Source organism: Sinocyclocheilus anshuiensis, unplaced genomic scaffold, assembly GCF_001515605.1.
Source record: "Sinocyclocheilus anshuiensis isolate Anshui unplaced genomic scaffold, SAMN03320099.WGS_v1.1 scaffold423, whole genome shotgun sequence".
Classification (NCBI taxonomy): domain Eukaryota; kingdom Metazoa; phylum Chordata; class Actinopteri; order Cypriniformes; family Cyprinidae; genus Sinocyclocheilus; species Sinocyclocheilus anshuiensis.
The window spans coordinates 1,542,231-1,563,443 of NW_015549610.1; the positions used below are offsets into that span (position 1 = coordinate 1,542,231).

Consider the following 21,213-nt stretch of genomic DNA (forward strand, 5'->3'; position numbering starts at 1 on the left):
AATACACTTTAAATAACAAAAGCCAAATTACATCAGCCTCCAGGAAGTTACATCACTTAGGCAGGAAAAACAGCAAAGAATTTGATGAATTCTGTGGTTTGTCTCACTCAGAAAACATTCCACCCTGATTGATTTAATTACAGAAAACTGAAAACACTTCAAATGATGATAAATTTGATAAGCAATTCCTAACTTTAGCTCTCAAGATGCAGCCACATTTACTGCTTCTGTGTGAAATACAGGAATAATGATGACAAAATATACATTAAAAAATTAAAAATAAATAAATAAATAAAATGGCCATAGCAGCAAAATTTTGTGTCAAGGTTCAGCAAACTTGAATCTGACATGAAATTTGCATAGGTAAACTACACATTCTTTAGTGTGACAATTCCTACAGAAATCCCTGTAAAATTCTGCTAAATTTCACTGATCAACGGTAAATGTGGCCACATTTTTACTGTCCATACTCTTAGGCTCCACCCTGTTGGGTATGCTGTTAATTGTCTTGAAATTTATTAAATAATCAAGATATAATGAATATGTCTGAGCTTAGATCGTAGTCTCAGAGAGCACAGCTTACCCATTTAATAGGTTGGCACTTTCTTCCAGGGCCCGTATGCGCTGTTGGCATTCCATAATAAATGAATCCAAGGCATATTGACAAGAGTCCAGTTGCTCCTGTATGCTTCCAGTCCCACATTTGCTGAGGTGCAAGAGGAGTCTCTCTCCATCCTCACAAACATGGGCCAAGCGCTCCTCACCCTCCATGACTTCCTCTACTGCAGTCTAAAAATGAGGGGATAAATGAATCCTATTACATGAGGGACAGAATGAACCATTGTTATTAATAAAGTTAAATGGCTCCTAATCCCAAATTTCAAATCCGGAATAATCCCCTATTAATTGGAGGTCTGAAATCATTGTTTAACTACTGATTGGTAGTTGCCTTATTGCTACGCTCTGGTGCAATCTTTTATTACATGGCTGAGTCATTTGTTGTATGATGCTACCTTGAGCTTTTGTTGCTTGGCTGAAATAGCAACAGCATCTCCTGTTTGCTCAAAGCAGTCCTCAATTCCAGCCCTCAACTCAGACAGCCAACAGTGAAAAGCATGTGCTTTCTCTAGCAGAAGGAAAGACAGAAAGAGAATGACAGTTCATAAGAAGAAGTATATGTGAGCTGTTGCTGCATGCGGACAGATGGACTGTGTAGGTGTGTATGGATGGAACAGCTCTCTGTTGTCTTAGTAACCAGCCTCAACCAATTCCACCGGGAGCAGTCATAATGTCAGTGGGAGAGGTAGCATCCGAGGCACAGGTGTGTGGCAGTCATGTTTTTAGGAAGTGCTGTGCCGTATCATTTCAATCAAACAGAAATAAATAAAATATCTATTATAAACTATTCATGAGCCATTTTAATAGTAAGTGCCTTTAAAATCCCATCTATAGTCTTATAACTGACAAGTACACTATTGTTCAAAAAAATTTGGGGTCAGTATTTTCTTTTTATAAATTAACTTTTTTTTTCAGCAAAGACACACTAAATTGATCAGAAGTGACAGTAAATACTGTAAATGTTGTTCTTTTTCATTTTCAATTCATCAAAGAATACTAGGGAAAAATGGTTCACAAAAATAGGTGTATTTGTTGAGCACCAAATTAGCATATTAGAATGATTTCTGAAGGATCGTGTTACACTGAAGACTGGAGTAAATAAAATTCAGCATTGGCATTACAGGAATACTGTAAATTACATTTTAAAATACATTAAAATACAAAACAGTTGTTTTAAATTGCAATTATATTCCATAATATTGCACATATATTACTGTTTATAATATACAATACTGTTTTATTGTATTTTAATCAAATATATGCATCCTGGGTGAGTATTAGACACGTCTTTCAAAAACATTTAAAAAAAATCAAACCTTGGTAGTGTACACTTTATCATTTAATTACTATTAAATATATTACTATTGGTCACACTTTATTTTAAGGTATAATTCTCACCATTAACAAACCATTAACTATGACTTTTGCGTCAATAAACTCCTAATTTGCTACTTATTAATTGTTAGTAAGTTAATTGTTAAGTTTAGGTTTTGGGTATGATAAAGGATGTAGAATATGGTCATGCAGAATATGTGCTTTATAAGCACTAATAAACAGCCAATATGTTAATAATAGGCATGCTAATAAGCAACTGAGAATTGGTCCCTATACTAAAGTGTTACCTTACTATTCATTCATTTAATATTATTTACTGTTACACTCACCATTGAAGCGCTGCAGAAGAGCATCCTGAAGAGACCCCAAGATCTGGCTGCGGCATTGTGTCACTTCCTCATTCCTCTTGACCAGGTGGAAGACAGCGTCACCCAACAGGGTCAGGTGCTGAGTTGGATACGTTCTACACAGTGCTCTGAGAGACTCACTTGCTACATCCAGACTCACCTCTAACTGCTTCTGTGACCTCTCAACCTCCTAACAGAACATGGAGAAAAATAAAGGGTGTATAATTTTTAATTGAATGTTACATGGTAATAAAGAGCCTTGAAGACCCCCACTTGCAATTAACTGGTGGGCTGGATAAATCATTGGGAATTTCATCATAATATTTGACTTGTATTGTGTATACCAGTCTAACTTAGCCTACTGTATTTAAATAAAATTCAGCCAATTCACTAACCTTGATCTTAACAAAATTCTCTGGGTCAGAGGATGATGAAAACTCTGATAGAGAGTCCTCTGAGGTCTTCAGCTGCTCTGAAATCTGGGAAATTAGGTCTTGAAGCTGCTGCCTCTGGGAGTTGAAGTCTTTATACATGCCTTTGGTCTGTTCATACACCTCTGCAGCATGGGAAATCTGATTCCTCAGATCTGCAGCCATCACCTCAAAAGAGCAAGAACACGTGCTAGGTTTACCAGTGGCCATGAAATACAGTGCTTTTAATCTCTTTACATTCTAGATGATGAAACAGCACGTCACAACAAATGTCACAACCACTGCTGATGATTACCTGCAGTTCAGTGTGTACGTGCTGGGTTTTCATCAGTTCCTGTAGCTGTGTCATCTTCGCCTGCAAGGTCTTCAGTTCATCTTCCTTATTATCTAACTCCAGCTGTACAAACACAGAAATCCTGGTTCTTATTTTAACATGTTTTGGCATTTTGTCATGTTATGTTAAATTTGTATTGGCTAAATAGATCTCACCTTGAACTCAGAGAGGTGTTCTTCCATGTCATGAGCAGAGAGAAGACTGGCAGCTCCCTCACTGAGCTCACTGACAGAGATGGCACTCCAACACTCAATGTCATTGGCCATTTTATTAATGTCATTCCACAGCCCAAGAGAGCGAGTGTAAAGACTGATGTCTGCATCCATCCTCTCAGAGATCTGCACAATAACGAACCATAAGTGCATCATAATATACATAATATGGTGTAAATAATAAGAAGAACACAGTTGTAAGAGTAGACAAACTCATTTCACCAGCCGAATAAGGGATGCATATATTTCACTTCTACTGTACATCACCATCCAGGCGACATATGTATAGAATTTTCTTTGTACTTAGTGTACCAACTACTGTATCTATGTTTGTAGATTTTAGTGCTTTACGTTTATCTCTTTTTCTTTATTTCTTTCTTTCCATCAATACCACCCTTTTATCTGAACTGTTATGTTTTTTGTTTATTTGTTTTTTGTATCATGTTTTTGCCTACGTTTGTACATTTCAGTGCTTCAAATCTCTTTCTCTCTCTCTTTCTTTTCCTTTCTTTCTTTTCATCAATACTTTAATTTTATCTGAATTGTTTTTTTTTGTATCATAAAAACAATAAATAAATGATCAAGAATAAAGGATGCATTGATACCGCTATTCTGGCCAGTATCAAAAAGACAATATCTGTATGACAACCATTAAATTGTCAATATCATGTACATCTATATTTCTTAACAATATCGAAATTAAGCAAAAACAAAACTGATAGAAAATAATAATACATAATGATTTTAACTAGCTTCCATATCACATTGAGTGCCTATTCTCAATGTTCTCATTAACTTGTTACACAGTCATTTGCAGGAGCAATCATTCTTAATGACCAATTCGAGTTTTCAAATGAGCATATTTACATGTTTGACGACAGGAAATGATTTGATACATCCCTGCCTCAAGTTATTTCATAAAGTGATGGGGACTAAACCAAGCATGCCAAATGATGTCTAATGAAAGGCATTTAATGCACTCACATCCAGCCACTGATCAACAATGGCATCTATCTCCGTTGTGACATTTTCACTCTGAATGCTTTCCTCTGGAAGCTTCTTCAATACGCCGGTCAGGTGTTTGCCTGAACCAATGAGCTTATTCAGGTCCGCCTTAGTGGCCGCCAACTCTGGCCTCACCGCTTCCAGCTGAGTAAACAGAGATAACCTTATTACCTGTGTGCTTGTTATCATAATCTAAATCTGTTGTTTAATAGATGGCACACACTGAGGCACTAACCCGAGACAGAGCTCTGCGGATATCCTCTGGGTTGTGTGGGTCCGAGTGGGCCACTGTGATGGCATGAGCTCTCTCTACGACCGAGCTGATCCTGGTTCTCAGGGTCTGATATTCCCTACAGAGCTCCAGCAGGTTTGCACAAAGGTCATGGCTGTACGGGCACAAACACAAGCAGCCGAGTCTCAGATTTTAGGCACGAAGTGAGGGAAACATCAATAGAGCTTTGCAAACACGCACTGCAGTCTTGGCAATAGCTCAAAACACTCTCCCCTTTCTTCAGTTTCTTTAATCCAAAGGATAATCTATTTAGAGATTCACCCACATATCCATCAAACAACACGCACACAATAAACCACATTTAAATCACATTTAAACATGGCAACAGTCGCAACCTGTCAAAACACCCATCCATCAATGCACTGGCCCAGTCCAGCCTCTCCCTCCCATAAGTCATCCATATCAAGTTCAATTTGACAAACCATTCATCTATTCAAACATAGTAAGTTTCAATGGGAACTTGGTGTATAAGGCTTGGATAGTGAAATACTCACTCCTCCACAATAATTGCCCTAATCCTCTCCCAGGTGGACTGAACCAAGGCTACGTCCCGCTGGGCTTCCCCTGCCAGCTCAGAGTCTCTGTGGGCCAGTTGTTCTCCTCTTTCTCCCAACCACAACTGACTGTGCTGCAGGGCTTGGAGCTCCTCTTCCAACTGCTTCAGCAACCACAACCTGAAAAAAAAAACAAAGAAAATTATTAAAACAGCATAGCACAAATTTTGCCATTGTTACAGTAAAATTACAAAACTCAAATTACATTTGCTCACAGTAAACAACTAAATGGCTCAATATGAAGTCCACACTTTATATTGTATAGGAATGCTTTTAAATATACATATTATTTTAAAACATATAAATTAATTCAGAAATTACTATATATATATATATATATATATATATATATATATACACACACACACACACACACACACCAGGGTTATTATAGGTGGGGTTTTTTTCATTACTAGAAATAAAATAATTCTCATTTTCAGTCTCATTTTAATTTAGTTTTACTTTATGTATTAAAATTACTAAAACTGAAATATTAACTAAACTTATATAGATATAAGAATATAAGAAAAAAAACATACGAAAAAACTACTAAAAATGACACAACAAAATTAATAAAATGAAAATTAAAATGGAAAATATAATTTTGTATTATTAATACTATGTAATCTATAAATAATAGGAAAAATATATTTATTTGCACAGTATTTTTTTATTTGATATATTTATATTACACTTTAAAAAAACATAAAACGCCAGAGTTCAAATTTAATATATAGGAATTATATTAAATATATATTATAAATTTTATAAAACTTACATTTTAAGTGTTTATTTTAGTCAAGGTCTTTTGCTGATGTTTTGACAAATTTGTCTTGCAAATGCTATGTGGACATGATGCACCGTTCATTATCTCTGAAACATTTTGAACTCTGTTTACACCCCTATTTCTGTACAGTAGCGCTGTCCAATTGTAATCATACTCAAAATTGATTTCAATACCAGATACAAAATACCAGCCACATCAGAGCTGGTGTGAAAAGGCCCTAAAGACAGTAATGGCAGAGAAAACACATAAGTGCCTGTACCTCTGTTGAAAGGCATGCGTGCTGGCTTCTGTAGGCCATGGTATATTGGCTCTGTCCTCCAGCTTTGCCAGACTCCCAAGCAGCAGTTCCTTCCGTCCCCTAAAGGAACTCCACATGGTTGCTAGTGCCTCTGCCTCACTCTGCTTTGTCCCAATGCTTCTCTGAAGCACCTGCACGCTCAACGCAACATCATCCACCAGCCCTCTGCAGGATGTTCTTTCCTCCTCTGCCCCCTGTAAATGAAAATGTGCTTTGTTCAGGATGATATCCAGACTAATGGCCTGCACCTCCAGACAAGCTAACTCCTTGGCGAGGTCCCCAAGTTCCTGATTTATGTCCTTGACTTTGGACTCATCCCAGCTCCCTCTTGCATCAACAGCATCTTGGAATGTCTGTAGAGAGATTCTGGCTTTACTGTAGGTCTCACAGAGGTCTTTTAGTTTGAGTAGAGCTTCATCCCGATGCTCTACTAAACTCTGAGCTTCACTGAAGAGTTGAAGGCAGTCTTCCTTCCTGGTCTGGAGATGCTGCAGGTCTTTAGGGGCTAAAGATGGGCTGAGGGCATCTAGATGTGGCTGTAAGGCCTCCAGTGACCTTCCCTGGGTCTGAAGGGACACCTTGTCCTCCTTTTAACCGTTGGAGAAAACAGATACTTATATATTTTTCAATTTAGACATGAAAGGATGATGATTGGATGATATACTATAAAGACATAATATACCTTGGTTTTGGAATCAGCAGACTGTAGATCAGTGATGCTGACTTTGCAAGTGCTTTGGATGTGCCTGAGGAAGTTCTCACTCCACTGAGTCAGAGCAAGAGAGATCTGACTGAACTGCTCCAACTTAGAAAGATGGGACTGAAGATCTTGAATCCTGAAAATACAAAATTAAAGGTCAGCTCCCACCCATCCATATTAAAGGAATATGCAAATGAAACCATGTAAAACATGCAGTGAGAAACATACTGCATTTTACAAAGAATTTTTATCAACTAAATGCAGCCTTGGTGAGCATAAGAGATGCTTTCAAACAACTGAACCTTGATTTACTACATGCTAATGCTAATGTGAGGCAGATCCTAATGTGAATCATCCTCATTATAGACAGATTTTGCATATTCATATAACCATGAATATTTTATGAGAACATCAGCAAACAGGACTAAAAAGTCAAAAAAATTATGTTGTTAGTACCTGAGTGGTATATTGGTACTGAGAGAACACCACCTCTCCTCCAGGTTACAGTAAAGATCTCTAAGCTCTGAGGTCCTTTCCTCTGAGGTCGAAGAGTACAGAGACTCTGCACGGGTCTCCAAACTTTCCAACAAAGCCTCCTGAGAGGGAACTTCTGACTGCATGTCCTGGTACAACATACGGATGGGTTATTTGCCATTAAAGACACAGAGTCCCACATTTTCACACAACAGGATTTTAAAAAAGGAACCAAGAGTGTTAAAAAAAATCTCTAAAATGCCCTATGACTTCACCTGCAGCATCTGAAGCTGGCTGTGTAGCTTCACATTGTCTGTGGTCAGGTATGGAGAATCTGAACTGCATAGAGATTCGCACCTGTTCAACCAGGACTGCAAAAGTGTGAGATCTCTCTCATATCTAAAAACCAAAGAGTCAAAACGTTGCGTTTTACATTACAGTTTTAATTTGTGTAACAAAGACCTCTTTCAACACACACTTTGTAACAAATACATTCAAACACATGCCTTTGCCACAGAGTCAGCAGGTTTTCCAGTTTGGATTGTTTTTCAGTGGCTTGATGGGTATGTAATTTGTGAGCTTGCTGAAGGTCAGCTACAGCTTTCTCCAGCCGTCCGCCATCAGACAGCCTCCTCCAGCCCAGACTCAGAGACATCAGCCTGGGCCCCAGCTGCTGTAGATGCTGCACTACATCCTGAGAATGAAAGAAATGCAGTTTGTGTCACAAAAATGTTACTCTAGCAGATTCAGGGGCCTTTAAATAAACATATTTTTAAAAACAACAGTTAAGAGAAACCTAACTGTATATGGTCTTGAATAGGGGTCTAATACTTACGGCCCACAGGCCAAATTTGGAGATTATTACATACAGCCTTTCAAGTGTAAATAGTTTATCCTTTAAGCCAGTCTGCAAATTGATTTGAACTTTCTGCATTTTGGTTTAGTCTTCAATAGTCTCTTAAGGATTATTAAACAGCAGTCAATATATTTTTCCACATGGCTTATTATAAAACACAAAGATGAACTGAAGCTGTATCCTAGGAGACGACAACAAACAGACACTTCGCAGCTAATCCTTAATTTTATTTATCTGACTGAAATAAAATGTAATATTCACAAATATCATACTGTACATGTGAACTGATTGGTATATATTTTAGTCTTTTTCCATTTAAAGAATTTTTGACTAATACATCAAAATTAGATTGTGATGATTGTATAAATAATGGTATTTTTTGAAGCTCTTGGCTAGTGGCCCCAGATTTGAGTTTGACACCCCTGGTCAATATAGTACCCTATATATGGTATGGAGATTGTTTTATTTAGGTCTTTAAGTCATCTGTTCCCAAACACATGTAATACTAACCATATGTTCATGGAGAGTTTTATATGTCATTGATGCTGATGTACATGAGGTAACTGGTACGTTCAGTTTTTCCTGTAGTCCATTCAGGAAACCTTCCACCTAAGGTGCGTGAAAACATCGAGTAATACACACCTAGAATGGCTTAAATAATATATCAATTCAGAGGAGTAGATTGAGCCATGTACTGTATGTAGCGTCACCTCATTGAGATCTTGGATAAAATGTTTTGTATTTTTAAAGCTAGAGTGAAGCTCTTCTTCTCTTTGCTCAACACTGTTCTTAAACTCCTCCCAGTATCTTCCAATCTGCATCAGATGTGCTTTAATTCGCCCTGCCTCATTCGGCGTGACGAAATGAATTAAGGTATGAAACTCTGCCTCCAATCGGCTAAAGACGTCCATCTTCTCCTCTAAGCCCTCCTTCAGTATCTAAGAATGAGCGAAAACAATGAGGAGACATCATTCACTGAGCGCTAAATGAAACCTATCATGTTGTCTGGTTAATTTGGTTATGCTTATTAAGTTACAGTCTTCTGATCCAGGTTTACAACATCCATTTTCTCTGTTTACCTCCACAGTGTGTATCTGCTCATCCAGGTTGGCAGAGGTTCTGCTGAAAGCTTCAAGCTCCTTCTTACTATCACAGACCCAAGAGAAGAAAGCCTCAGACTCACGGCTGAAACCTTGCCACCATCTGTGTATCATCTCCAGATCTGACAAGCTATTGGAACAGAGACAAACAGGAAAGAAATATCACTTATGAAAAAGAAGTACACTTCAGCATACATTTAAAAAGATAACCAAGTGCAGAAATAATATACTTTAGAAGAATTTAATTAAGAGCAAACTGAATGTAATGTTTTCAGACACTTAATTGCATGTTATTTACAATTAAATTAACATTTATTATATTTTAAATATATATTAAATGCAATTAGTTGACTTAAGAGTGTTTTTTGACATACTTAAATAGATCTTTATTTTTTTAAATAGACATTTATTTTTTAAATACAGTTTTATGTGTCATTTCATAATTACTCCTATTGTACAGAGTTAAAGTGGACTGCCAAATGTACTAACAAACATACCATAAATGGCAATCTGAAATATATTTTAATGCAATTTCTATTAAAAACTATATGTTATGTCATGGAATGTAATTAAATATATTAAAATATATTACACATTTGTAATAAAGCTGCAATGTAGTACTAAAATATAAAAATAAAAAAATTATCTAAAAATTCAAATTAACTTGAAATGTATCCAGTAAAATTCTACAGTTAAAATTATAATTCTTTTTTAAATAGTTTACATGTGCTTTAGTATGTTTAGTAACATAATGATGGTACATTTAAAGGGGTGGTTCATTGCGATTTCACTTTTTTAATGTTAGTTAGTGGCTAATGTTGCTGTTTGAGCATAAACAATATCTGCAAAGTTACAAAGCTGAAGGTTCAATGCAAACGGAGATATCCTCTTTTAAAATTCTGGTAGTTTAATGCCTACAAAAACGGCTGGTAGGGACTACACAAGTTACTTCCCGGGTTCATGACATCACAAACCCATATAAACCCCGCCCTCGGGAAAAAACAGCAAAGGGGGCGAGGCCATGCTGCGCTGCTTTAGAGAAGAGGAAGAGAAAACTAGGGGTGCACGTAAAAATCTATTCATATATATGCCGCCGAGGTGAGGGGTGGGACGTTTAGACGCGCGCTAGAGGCGGTTTAGCCAATCACAACACACTGGGCTAGCTAACCATTCAGAGGCCATCGCCTATTTCTGAGGGAGGGGCTTCATAAAAGAAGGAAATGATCAGCCCGTTTCTCAGAGAAGGGACAGAGAGGTGTGGAATAAAGGTAAATTATGTGAAAAATAATGCGTTTTAAAAAAAACGAAGCATTAACACATGTTAGACTGCAGCCCATAAACACAATCAAGCCTAGAAAAAACCCAGTGAACCACCCCTTTAAGTAATACTTTTAATTTGACATTGTTACAATGTGCACTTATTAAAAGTGTACTTAAGTTTGTTATTATACATAGTCATGAAAGTGCTCTGCACACAGCGTTTGATAGCATTTGTACACTTTGTCTGCATTATTTAGCACCCAATTCACTAGAAGATTTGATCAGAATGAGATAACATTGCAAATATGCCCAAAAACATAACAATTCTGAGTGAGGTTGCTGAAAATGCAGCAGACTGCCACAATCTGACATAATTGAAAATGAAATATTCTTGAACTGTACAGTACATGTACATACAGTAGACACAGACATTTTGACTTAATTCTGTCTTACATTTTCCTGAGGCTGGCCTGTATCTCCTGCAGCCTCTCTTTTGTGGACTGGGCCTGATCCTGTAATAAAGACTGATTCTGAGAACCAAGTTTAATATCTGCTGCCTTCTTCACCAGGGACTCAGCTCTTACAGCAAACATGTTACCCTGCTCATGAAGCTCCTAAACAAACACACAGATAAGAGTATTATTCTCAGCCCAAAGTTCATTAAACAAACTTCTATATGTTATGTCTGTGCTCTCACTTTAACATTTTTCATTTCAATCTTGAGGTTGTCCAGGCTGCTGAAGATGAGCTCCCTCTGCAGGACAGGACTGACAAGACACACAAACTGCCAGATGGCCTCTCTCTCCACGTCAAACTCCTGCCATGCACTCACAGTGACCTAATGACCAATGAGAATCACACATTACTGTACCATTTCACGTCTAATTGGTGAAACCAACTGAAAGTAATCGGAGTGATTACATTTCTTGCAGTTTTTTTCGTTGCATTACAGGCTTACACTTTATGCATAAACAGTAAATATGTACTCGAATGGTAGCCAAAAAGTAATGACTCTCTGCTGGAAACAAGCTCGGATCATTTTAAGGTCTTTTTTGATTGCAAGGACCCCCCATTGTCCACAGCAACATTCAAAGTTCCCATGACTTTTCCAGTTGTTTGTGATTTACTGGATAAGGATTAAGTATAAGGATTTTATTTATTTATTTATTCATTCATTCATTACAATTTCTACCTTAAAAAATTGTTTAGAACTTAGCATAACTAGAAAAAATAAAATGAGAACTACCATTAGTCATTAGTTAAGATTCTAATAGTTTAGTTTAGAATATTTTATACAATACATAAAGTACACAGACGTATCAACAGAAATAAATGACCTTATCAATCATAATTAAATAATTAAATTTATATACAAATATACATAAAATATATGTAACAGTTAGGATCCTGCCTATGTGGCTAAAATGCTATGAGCTAAAATATGGAAATCTTTCTGAAGAGTTTTTACAGACACTTCCATGGGATTAAAACAAATTATAATATGGCCTATGTGTAAATATCATCATTTGATTGAAAGCGTTACCTGCAGGTGTTTCTCCTGAGCTGTCCAGTCTTCTTTATAGAAATTACCTTGAGAACGGAGATCTGGCTCTTTTTTTTGCTGGGTTTTCATATTTTGCTATGTACACACCATGAAAGGGTGAGACAGGCAAGAGCGAGAAAGGAAAATGGAAGGGGAAGACAAAAATAAAATAAATGATTCTGAGATTTTCCCCCTTGGAATATCATGCATGACAAAGAGTCACTTATTCACAGCTATCAGATTAGCAAATAAAATCGAAGAGCAGATTCATCATGTCTATTGCATTATGCGTGTCAACAAAATTAATTCTACCTGGTGAATGAGGAGCAGCTGTTTGGCCTCTGTTACATTCTCTGCGTTCAGTATTCTTCTGTGTTCCTGTGTCTGGATCACCTCCTCATCATTTACCTCCTCCTTCACCTCCTCTCCAGCCTTTATGGTCCCTTCATTGGCCACTGCAACAGGAACATCCTGAGAAAACAGTAAAAGAGTTTAACCATGCAAAATGTCATGAACAGTAATGCCACAGATATCTGTACAACACAAAGTTCCTGTAGATGATGTGCAAAAATGGAAAATTATATTCCAATAACCATATATTAACATTTGCATAACACTTCCTTTCCAAAGTGAACATGGCATTTATGGCCAATGAGCAAAAATGAAGACATGAAGACCACCCTTCACCTCAGACAGAGACAGTAGCAGTGCAGAAAACTGTTCTGAGAGTTTATCAAGAGCAGCTCTCTGTGTGTGAACCTCACTCTCAGGACTTATGTCCTCCAGGACAGCGAGACGAGCTTTGAGCCAGTCCAGAGTCTCGTCCTGAGCCTTTACCGCCCAACGCTGCATCTGCAGAGGGAGGAAGAGAGAGGTCAGCTGAAGTCACACAGCAGACAGTGGTCTGCATTCACATATACAGTATGTAGATTTTGGGTGAGCTTACCTGGACAGAGGAGATTTCAGCATCACTCTGAGACGTCTGCTGGGAAAGAAGCCATCCAGATAGCTCACTGAACCTGGAGCACAGCACAAAAAAAAAAAAAATCCTGAAAATTTCAAACAACCTGATCACCAGCATATGTTGTCCCTTGTGAGAAAATGCACTTAATTAAAATTTTAAAAGTATTTTAATAAAAAGTACTTGCAGAAGAAATAAAAGGCTACTTAAGCTTAATTAAAGAAAGTATACTTTAATGACTGCTTCTTAACACACTTAAGTACACTTATAAAAAAGTGCATTTTATAATAATGTCAAATGAATAATTTTACTTTAAAGTACATTTTACATACTTATGATTTAATAATATTTTGTCATACACATTTGTTATTGACACACTTTTGTCAACAACATACATATGTATACTAAATAGTATAGTATACTAAAGCACAATTAAAGTACTTGATTATAATTTTAAATATAGTGTGTTATTTTGTTATTATATTCAAAGTTAAAATATTTTACAGAAGTATATTATATAAATACTAAATTGCAAGTTCATCATTATAAATGTGTAATTAAAAATAAAAATGTAAATTTAAATACATTGCATACAACGTTCAATAGAAATGATATTAAATAAATTATTTTTTAATAATAAATGCTATATTCAGCAGTATGCTTTAATATAATTAATTATAATTGCATGAAAAATTACAGATACAAATGTTAAAATTAAATTTAAATACATTGCATACAACGTTCAATAGAAATGATATTAAATAAATTATTTTTGAATAATAAATGCTATATTCAGCAGTATGCTTTAATATAATTAATTATAATTGCATGAAAAATTACAGATACAAATGTTAAAAAAGAGCCTTGCTTAAGTAGGTCAAAAATCACTCTAAAGTTCAGCTCTAAAGTGCATTTAATAAAATTTTAAATTTAATTGCAATTAACAAGCAATATGGACAGAATTCAATCTGTAATGTGTCCCAATGTGAAATGTAATGTTTGCATCTCACCTGGCATGCCACTCTCTCCATTTATCCGGGTGCTGTTGTAGTCTCAAGTGTGTTCGTTCTACTAAACCCCTGACCTCCGAAAGATGATCTCTGGTCTCCTCTAGCATTTGATGGCCCATGTCATTCTCTGGAAGATCCTGACAGAGATGCTCCATTGTCTTTACTCGCTTCTCACAAGCAGAAAGAGGGTTTTTGTGTCTGAAAAAGGCCTATTAAGACACATAAATAAATGTTAATATTACATTTTCATGAAATGTAACTTGCAAGATCTTTTCGTCATCTGTTGTATCTCACCCTGTGATCTTTGATCATTCTTTCACTGCCGGCTGTGAGCAGGGCCTTGTCCTCCCTTTTCAGCTCTACCCGACACTCCTGTAGCATGGCCATCACCAAACGCCTCTCTGTTTCCACCCGGAGTCTGAGCAGATGGGATGGGGCCTCGGCTTGAATGTCCTGGTAGAAAGAAAATGCATCATGATTAATCCTTTAGGAGAAGTTCCTGTTAAACTGTCTTCATTTTCATCTTTTTTAACCTTTCAACTGACCTTCCATTGCTTGTGCAGTTGTCTGACTGTCTCCCGCAGACTCTGTTGGTCTTCCTCAGAGATGATATCAGTGAGGTCATCACACGCCTTTAAATAAGCACTTAAAATGTGCCGGTCCAGTCGCCCAAAGAACTCCTGAGCAAATAATTACACACTTAATTAGAGAAACAAGACAAATTAAATATGTTTGAAGGGTAAGACATTATTGACGTACATTATGTTTGAGGAACAGCTCATCTGGTTCTCCCCTTTCCTTTAAACAGGCCTGGCCCACGCACAGCGCCTTCTCCAGGTCAGCGCGAGACTCTTCATATCTCCGCATGAGGTTGCCATTAGTCTCTGCCACCTGCCTCCATTCTAAAGCCTCCTGCATTAGAGCCTGACCAGAGCAGAACACAGTTACTCTATCAGCTCTGTAGTTGATAAACAAATCCAAACTAGAGAACACAAGCAAGGGTTAGAGAATCTCCACTTAGAGAGGCTGCAGAGGTAAGGATTTTTGAACACAGTTACTCTATCAGCTCTGTAGTTGATAAACAAATCCAAACTAGAGAACACAAGCAAGAGTTAGAGAATCTCCACTTAGAGAGGCTGCAGAGGTAAGGATTTTTAGTGAATGATGACTTAAATTTTGTATGACTTCAGAAGACTTGGATTGCATATACTGTATATGTGACCCTGGATCACAAAACCAGTCATAAGGGTCAATTTTTTTAAATTGAAATACACCATCTCAAAGCTGAATAAATAAGCTTTCCATTATGCTGATTTAGTGCTCTCTTATTTTATCAACATTGAAAACTGATTTGTTGCTTACTATTTCTGTGGAAAAGATGATTCTTTGATTAATAGAAAGTTGAAAAGAACAGCCTTTATTTGAAACTGATATATTCTGTAACATTAAAAATGTATTTACTTTTTTTTTTAAACAACTTGCTGAATAAAAGAAAAACTTTTGAATGGTAGTGTATGAAAAGTTTATTGCACATCTGTAATGTAGTACAACCTGTGCAGTGGTCTGAATCTCGGTTACTCTGTTCTGCAGGAACGACATGTCAAAATTGTGCAGAGATTTCGCACAGCACAGCGCCCTCTGTAGGGACAGGTAACTGCGCTCCATAGCGCAAACACAACGCTTACAGGTCTGCTGCTGAGTTTGTAGCTCCTGCCAAAAATGAATAAAACAGAAATAAACACAGAGATCAATTCTAGTTCACACAGATTACAGAAGACAGGCACTTCTTATTTGTCACATCATTACTACTTGACCACACTGTATTCCTCATGGTCCAATAATCTTTTTCTCCCAGTGGTCTGTACTGACCTGGCACATTTCCTGGTTGTGTTGCTGTGTGATGATGTGTCCAGCATGCTCCGCTGTCTGGTAGAAAGCTGAGATTTGTTTCTCTAACTCCTCTAACAGAGGAAATAGAGCCTGGCACTCCCTCAGAATTAAAGGACACTTTTCTTTCAGCTGTGAGGATACAAACAAACAATCACACAACATTTATTCTCAGACATATCACTGGACAATTCTGTGATTTATTCACCCTCATACTGTTGCAGACTTATGTGATTTTGTTTTTATTTGGTGGAACACAGAATCAGATATTTAGCAGAATGTTCATGCTATTCTTTTCTATATAATGAAGGTGAATGGTGACTAGAGGCTGTCCAGTTCCAACACTGATAGAAAGTACAATGAAGTGGTCCAAAAGACTTGCATTTATAGTTCTAGTTCTGTTTAATGATGCTTTTCTTCTTTCTTAAAGAAAGAAAGCCTGTGATCGCCGTCACTTTAAATGTACTGAAAAGACTAGAGTGAATGTTCCTGTTAAATGTCTGATTCTGTGTTCCACCAAATAAAAACAACACTAGAACTTTTCAGATGGAAATGATAACATAATATTGTGCAAACATTGCGCAAACCTGATGGAGCTGTGCTTCTGCGGTTGTTATAGAAGAAAGTGCTTTAGTTCCGCTACCATGAACAGAGTCTTTGGCCAGAAGCTGTGCAGAGCAAGCAGCTGCCTTATATTGTGCTTCCACACCAGGCAGCCTGTGCTTGATGTCCTATAATGCATGTGAAATTGTCTTGCATTTATCATTTCTGTGGCCACATACAGAAAAAAATGGGGGACATCAGCTGCAAAATTCACTTTTACATGGTGCTTGAACATATATGTGTGTTGGCAGCGTGTGTACACAACAGTGGTGGACAGTAACGGAGTAGCTTTACTTCGTTACTGTACTTAAGTACATTTTTCAAGTATCTGTACTGTGTACACAACCACCCTATAATGATAAAAATCCACCCATTGCTTTTTTTTTTAAATCCCCATAAATAATAAGCTCTTTCTCAGATCAAGCTGTTCACAGATTCTTGGCAGTGTCACGTACTTTTGGCAGGCCCCTCCCATGATTGACTCTGGTGTTTTACCACAGACCCGCCCTGAGTGAGCTGTAAACAATCCGCCATTGTTTTGATGCTGGAGCAGGTGTAGACAAGAATGTCTCCTAAGCGATTGAGGTGTTTTGTTGTTGGATGAAATAATGAACATAGCAGTCGTCATTTACTCCCGGCATCTGAGCCGCTGAAGACGCAGTGGATTACTTTTGTTTTTGAAGCGAATGCGCCCTCGATCTATCAAAATGCGTTTATGTTCGCGTGAATCAATCGGGATCCAGCTTCACCTCCAGAAGAAGTGAATATTAGGTTTTTTTTAATGAAACTTAGCAAATCTTAGCAAAATTATTCCTAATAAAGTGCTAGTTAGCAAGTTCCACGACGAAAACGGCTTAAGTTTACAGCTTTAGTGAACTGCTCGTCACCCCAGGAAGAGAGGGGCGGGGTGAGCAGAGCTCATTAGCATTTAAAGGGACATGCACCGAAACGGGTCGCTGTGAACAGAGCTGTTTTTGACAAGGTAAAAAGGGTGTTGTTTTACACTACCATTGAGATATTTTAACCAAACTATGTTATAGACTTTTCATGAAGACCCTAAAGAGTCATAACAACTTGTGGAAAATGGGCATCTGATGTCCCCTTTAACAACACACTCCAAATACAGTAAATGTTGAAACCTCTTTACCTCAACATCCTGCATAAAGGTTTTGACATCCAACAATGACACTTGAAGCGGCAAGGAAAGTTTGGTAATGAAAGTGTCCAGAAACTCTTGTATGTCTAACATTATTAACACATCTGTCTCTGTGTATTAACTGCAAGGTCTGCTTGTGTCTTTCAAGAAGCCTTAAGATCTCCTGCACAATAAAACACAGATAAATGTAAGACTCAGAATTCATGTTAAAGGAAGAAAGTGAAGTTTTTGGCAGTTTTGTTAAGACTCATTAAGAGATTCTCATTCATCCATTCTCCAATACACCATACATGTTCATACAGAAAAACACAGATTTCCTTGATTTACCTGGTCGTGTAGTCGCTTTTTGTGAATGGCTTTGGCGGTCTCGTCATGAGCTTGCTGAGGGACCAGTTCCTCTCGTAGGATCTTCTCTGCTTGATGTAACCACACTCCAACTTCACCCAAAGGATGAGGCAAACCACTATCCAGCTGTAGATGCCAATCCAAAAACTGCAGTAAGAAAAATACCACATAAACTGTCACAAAAAAAAAAAAAAAATTATAAGAAACCCAATTAGAATACAGTATCTGCACTAATGGACTGGAATTCCCTTTTGAGCTCTGTGCCTGGGAAAACCTCATTTACCAGTGGCCCGAGGAGAGGGGCATGAACGTAGAAGGAGAAAGAAAAACCAAAAGGAAAAGAGCAAGAATGAAACACAGAGAGAGACAGAGACAGCAGGAAGATGCTACAGGCAGAGAGATTGATTGACTACTGAGTCCGCAAGGATTAAACTTGCTGGTGAGCTGCTATCATTCTGCCCTCTGGACACTGAGATGGTGAAATGTTAAGCATTTTCTCTAAAAACATTTTTTTTTAAAACTGTGCCTTTATCTGCACAGCCATGATATGATTTCTACATTACAAATATATTTTTTGATTCAACCAAGACTGCCACTACTGCTAAAATTCATGAGCCCTGATAAAAATTTTTTTTTATTAAATCCCCTTCTTCCCCGTGCACCTGCTTCTGTTATTCAGGAAAACATATTTTTCCATAATTACTGATTCTCATATAATTTGATGAGGAAAAAGAAGTAATTACTTGAACCAGTGAAACCAGGATGAAACTGCAAAATCATTGCTAAAAGTTGTAGTGCTGTTACCAAGCTACCATTTAGCAGAACCATAGGCATACATGCACACATACTGTATAATTAAGCACATCATTGTTCAGTATATGAAGCATACCTGAGCTGTCTGCTTTAATGTAGAGCTCAGCAGCGTTTACAAGAGCCTGGTGGCTGGATTCATACTTCTCAAAGAACTGCTGCCCCTCCACAAAAGACTACAGAAGCAAAGAATGAACACAAGTAAAGATCAGATATTTTAATTGTGGAATCAAAGCACAAAGTAAAGTAATAAGTATCTTAATGTGATGGAATTGACTCAAAAATTATTATGTATGAAAACATGTTTGCATGGTTAGGCAATGGAGGAGCTGAGAGAAGAATAAAAAAAAAAACAGTTAAACAGTCTCTTGCAATCTCTCTGGCTTGAAAACTTACACCATAGCTTTGTAGCAAAAGCTCCATTGATTCCAGTTGGCCATATTTAATTATCCAGGATTTGAGCTTGGACTCAGCTAGTGTCAAAAATTCCAGCATAGAGTATTTTGTCTCCCAGAATTCCAGTTTGCTCAAGTGAACATGTGAGGAGGTAGATATGTAGTTTAATCTGAAGGCAGGTAAATAAAAGCAGGTTAATAATATAATATAATATAATATAATATAATATAATATAATATAATATAATATAATATAGTTTTATTTATAGCCATTGCAAATTTAATTTTAAATTCTATTATAAATTGATTATGATGTTTACCTCTCTGCCATGTCTTGCAGTTGTTCCATGGGAATGGGGACATTATTAACACATCTGTCTCTGTGTATTAACTGCAAGGTCTGCTTGTGTCTTTCAAGAAGCCTTAAGATCTCCTGCACAATAAAACACAGATAAATGTAAGACTCAGAATTCATGTTAAAGGAAGAAAGTGAAGTTTTTGGCAGTTTTGTTAAGACTCATTAATAGATTCTCATTCATCCATTCTCCAATACACCATACATGTTCATACAGAAAAACACAGATTTCCTTGATTTACCTGGTCGTGTAGTCGCTTTTTGTGAATGGCTTTGGCGGTCTCGTCATGAGCTTGCTGAGGGACCAGTTCCTCTCGTAGGATCTTCTCTGCTTGATGTAACCACACTCCAACTTCACCCAAAGGATGAGGCAAACCACTATCCAGCTGTAGATGCCAATCCAAAAACTGCAGTAAGAAAAATACCACATAAACTGTCACAAAAAAAAAAAAAAAATTATGTCACAAAAACAATATAACACCTTGTGTGGATTTTTTGTGGACTTATTTTGACTAAATCTGAATGTCCTCAAAGGTAAAAATCATTAAGTGATTCATAAATAAAGTAAATGGACTAGGATTAGGGTTAGACCTAATCCAAGATTAGGGTTATTTATTATAATTAGCTTCATATAAAAATAATACAAATCTATGGTGTATCTGACCCATGCAGACAGTCTCTCCCAGGCCTGTTTGACCAGAGCCTGATCTGCAGTCAGCTTGTCGTCCTTCTGAGTGGACTGAATGCATGTTTCCACTTGTCTTCTCTGCACCTCAAACTGTACACGATAACGCTTGAATGTCTGAGAGAAAGAGAGAGCGAGTGAGTGAAAGAAAGAGAGAACTACAGGAAATTGAATTACTGAAATTCTGAATATTCAAATAATGTCCAATGTAATGCTAATAGGAGAAAGACAGCAAGATAACACAGCCTGTCCAAAAAATGACAAAGCAAGAGAAAGAGAGAAAGAGAGACATGCCAAAAGCTGAAAAAGAATTTAAACAGCCAAATTGCACATGCATGTATTCATGCAATAATGGGCTCCAATTTTCCACTTTCTCTCTACCCATGCGGTCTTTGCTAGAGCTCTGGTTCTTCTGAATATGGAACATGTCCGTGGGCGCTACAGAAAGCAACAGCCATCGCTCACTGGTGTGTAGTGCCCATGATTATGAGAGCAGTGAGTGCTCTCAGCTCTAATGTATATTAGCATTGTCTGCATGCGTATGTGGGAGTGTGCTGAGTTTTAAGCAACCAGTGTTTTGTCTGGGATCTACCATGTTTTTTTTCAATTTTCCATTTTTCTTACACAGAGTCATATGAATTATGATGACTATACACACAGCGGTGTCCAAAATCTGAGACCACTGTGAAAATTTCAAATCTCAAATCATGCCTGACAACATATACTACTGGTTAAAAGTTTGGGGTCAATTACATTTTTTAATCTTTACAAACAGTAACAGTAATATTGTAAAATTATATTATTTAACATATGTTTTTATATTAGGAAAAAAAAAAATATATATATAATATACAGTATAT

At 37.1% G+C, this 21,213-nt stretch overlaps 2 protein-coding genes across 3 annotated transcripts in view; both read right to left on the bottom strand.

The window, feature by feature from the left end:
- The window catches only part of LOC107659217 (nesprin-1-like), a 99,752-nt gene extending 81,905 nt beyond the window's left edge, over positions 1-17,847 (bottom strand). For both annotated transcript variants that reach the window (XM_016448085.1, XM_016448084.1), the window contains exons 1-31: positions 17,755-17,847; positions 16,592-16,735; positions 15,987-16,136; positions 15,669-15,827; positions 14,877-15,041; positions 14,663-14,797; positions 14,412-14,570; positions 14,118-14,326; positions 13,093-13,165; positions 12,834-12,998; positions 12,459-12,617; positions 12,147-12,242; positions 11,301-11,441; positions 11,057-11,217; positions 9,323-9,473; positions 8,954-9,181; positions 8,754-8,852; positions 7,894-8,081; positions 7,663-7,786; positions 7,370-7,536; positions 6,896-7,049; positions 6,175-6,800; positions 5,069-5,248; positions 4,518-4,668; positions 4,262-4,426; positions 3,221-3,403; positions 3,027-3,128; positions 2,696-2,899; positions 2,283-2,490; positions 1,014-1,126; positions 584-789 (exon numbers count right to left, since the gene is read on the bottom strand). In XM_016448085.1, the coding sequence (XP_016303571.1) occupies positions 584-789; positions 1,014-1,126; positions 2,283-2,490; positions 2,696-2,899; positions 3,027-3,128; positions 3,221-3,403; positions 4,262-4,426; positions 4,518-4,668; positions 5,069-5,248; positions 6,175-6,800; positions 6,896-7,049; positions 7,370-7,536; positions 7,663-7,786; positions 7,894-8,081; positions 8,754-8,852; positions 8,954-9,181; positions 9,323-9,473; positions 11,057-11,217; positions 11,301-11,441; positions 12,147-12,242; positions 12,459-12,617; positions 12,834-12,998; positions 13,093-13,165; positions 14,118-14,326; positions 14,412-14,570; positions 14,663-14,797; positions 14,877-15,041; positions 15,669-15,827; positions 15,987-16,136; positions 16,592-16,735; positions 17,755-17,769 (5,180 nt within the window). In that variant the 5' untranslated portion in view covers positions 17,770-17,847. The remainder of the gene's footprint in view (positions 1-583; positions 790-1,013; positions 1,127-2,282; positions 2,491-2,695; positions 2,900-3,026; positions 3,129-3,220; positions 3,404-4,261; positions 4,427-4,517; positions 4,669-5,068; positions 5,249-6,174; positions 6,801-6,895; positions 7,050-7,369; positions 7,537-7,662; positions 7,787-7,893; positions 8,082-8,753; positions 8,853-8,953; positions 9,182-9,322; positions 9,474-11,056; positions 11,218-11,300; positions 11,442-12,146; positions 12,243-12,458; positions 12,618-12,833; positions 12,999-13,092; positions 13,166-14,117; positions 14,327-14,411; positions 14,571-14,662; positions 14,798-14,876; positions 15,042-15,668; positions 15,828-15,986; positions 16,137-16,591; positions 16,736-17,754) is intronic.
- Positions 17,848-18,687: 840 nt separating this feature from the next.
- The window catches only part of LOC107659154 (nesprin-1-like), a 32,223-nt gene continuing 29,697 nt past the window's right edge, over positions 18,688-21,213 (bottom strand). Inside the window, exons 12-17 of the mRNA XM_016447990.1 lie at positions 20,333-20,470; positions 19,911-20,075; positions 19,634-19,746; positions 19,315-19,483; positions 18,998-19,094; positions 18,688-18,725 (exon numbers count right to left, since the gene is read on the bottom strand). Coding sequence (XP_016303476.1) covers positions 18,688-18,725; positions 18,998-19,094; positions 19,315-19,483; positions 19,634-19,746; positions 19,911-20,075; positions 20,333-20,470 — 720 coding nt within the window. The remainder of the gene's footprint in view (positions 18,726-18,997; positions 19,095-19,314; positions 19,484-19,633; positions 19,747-19,910; positions 20,076-20,332; positions 20,471-21,213) is intronic.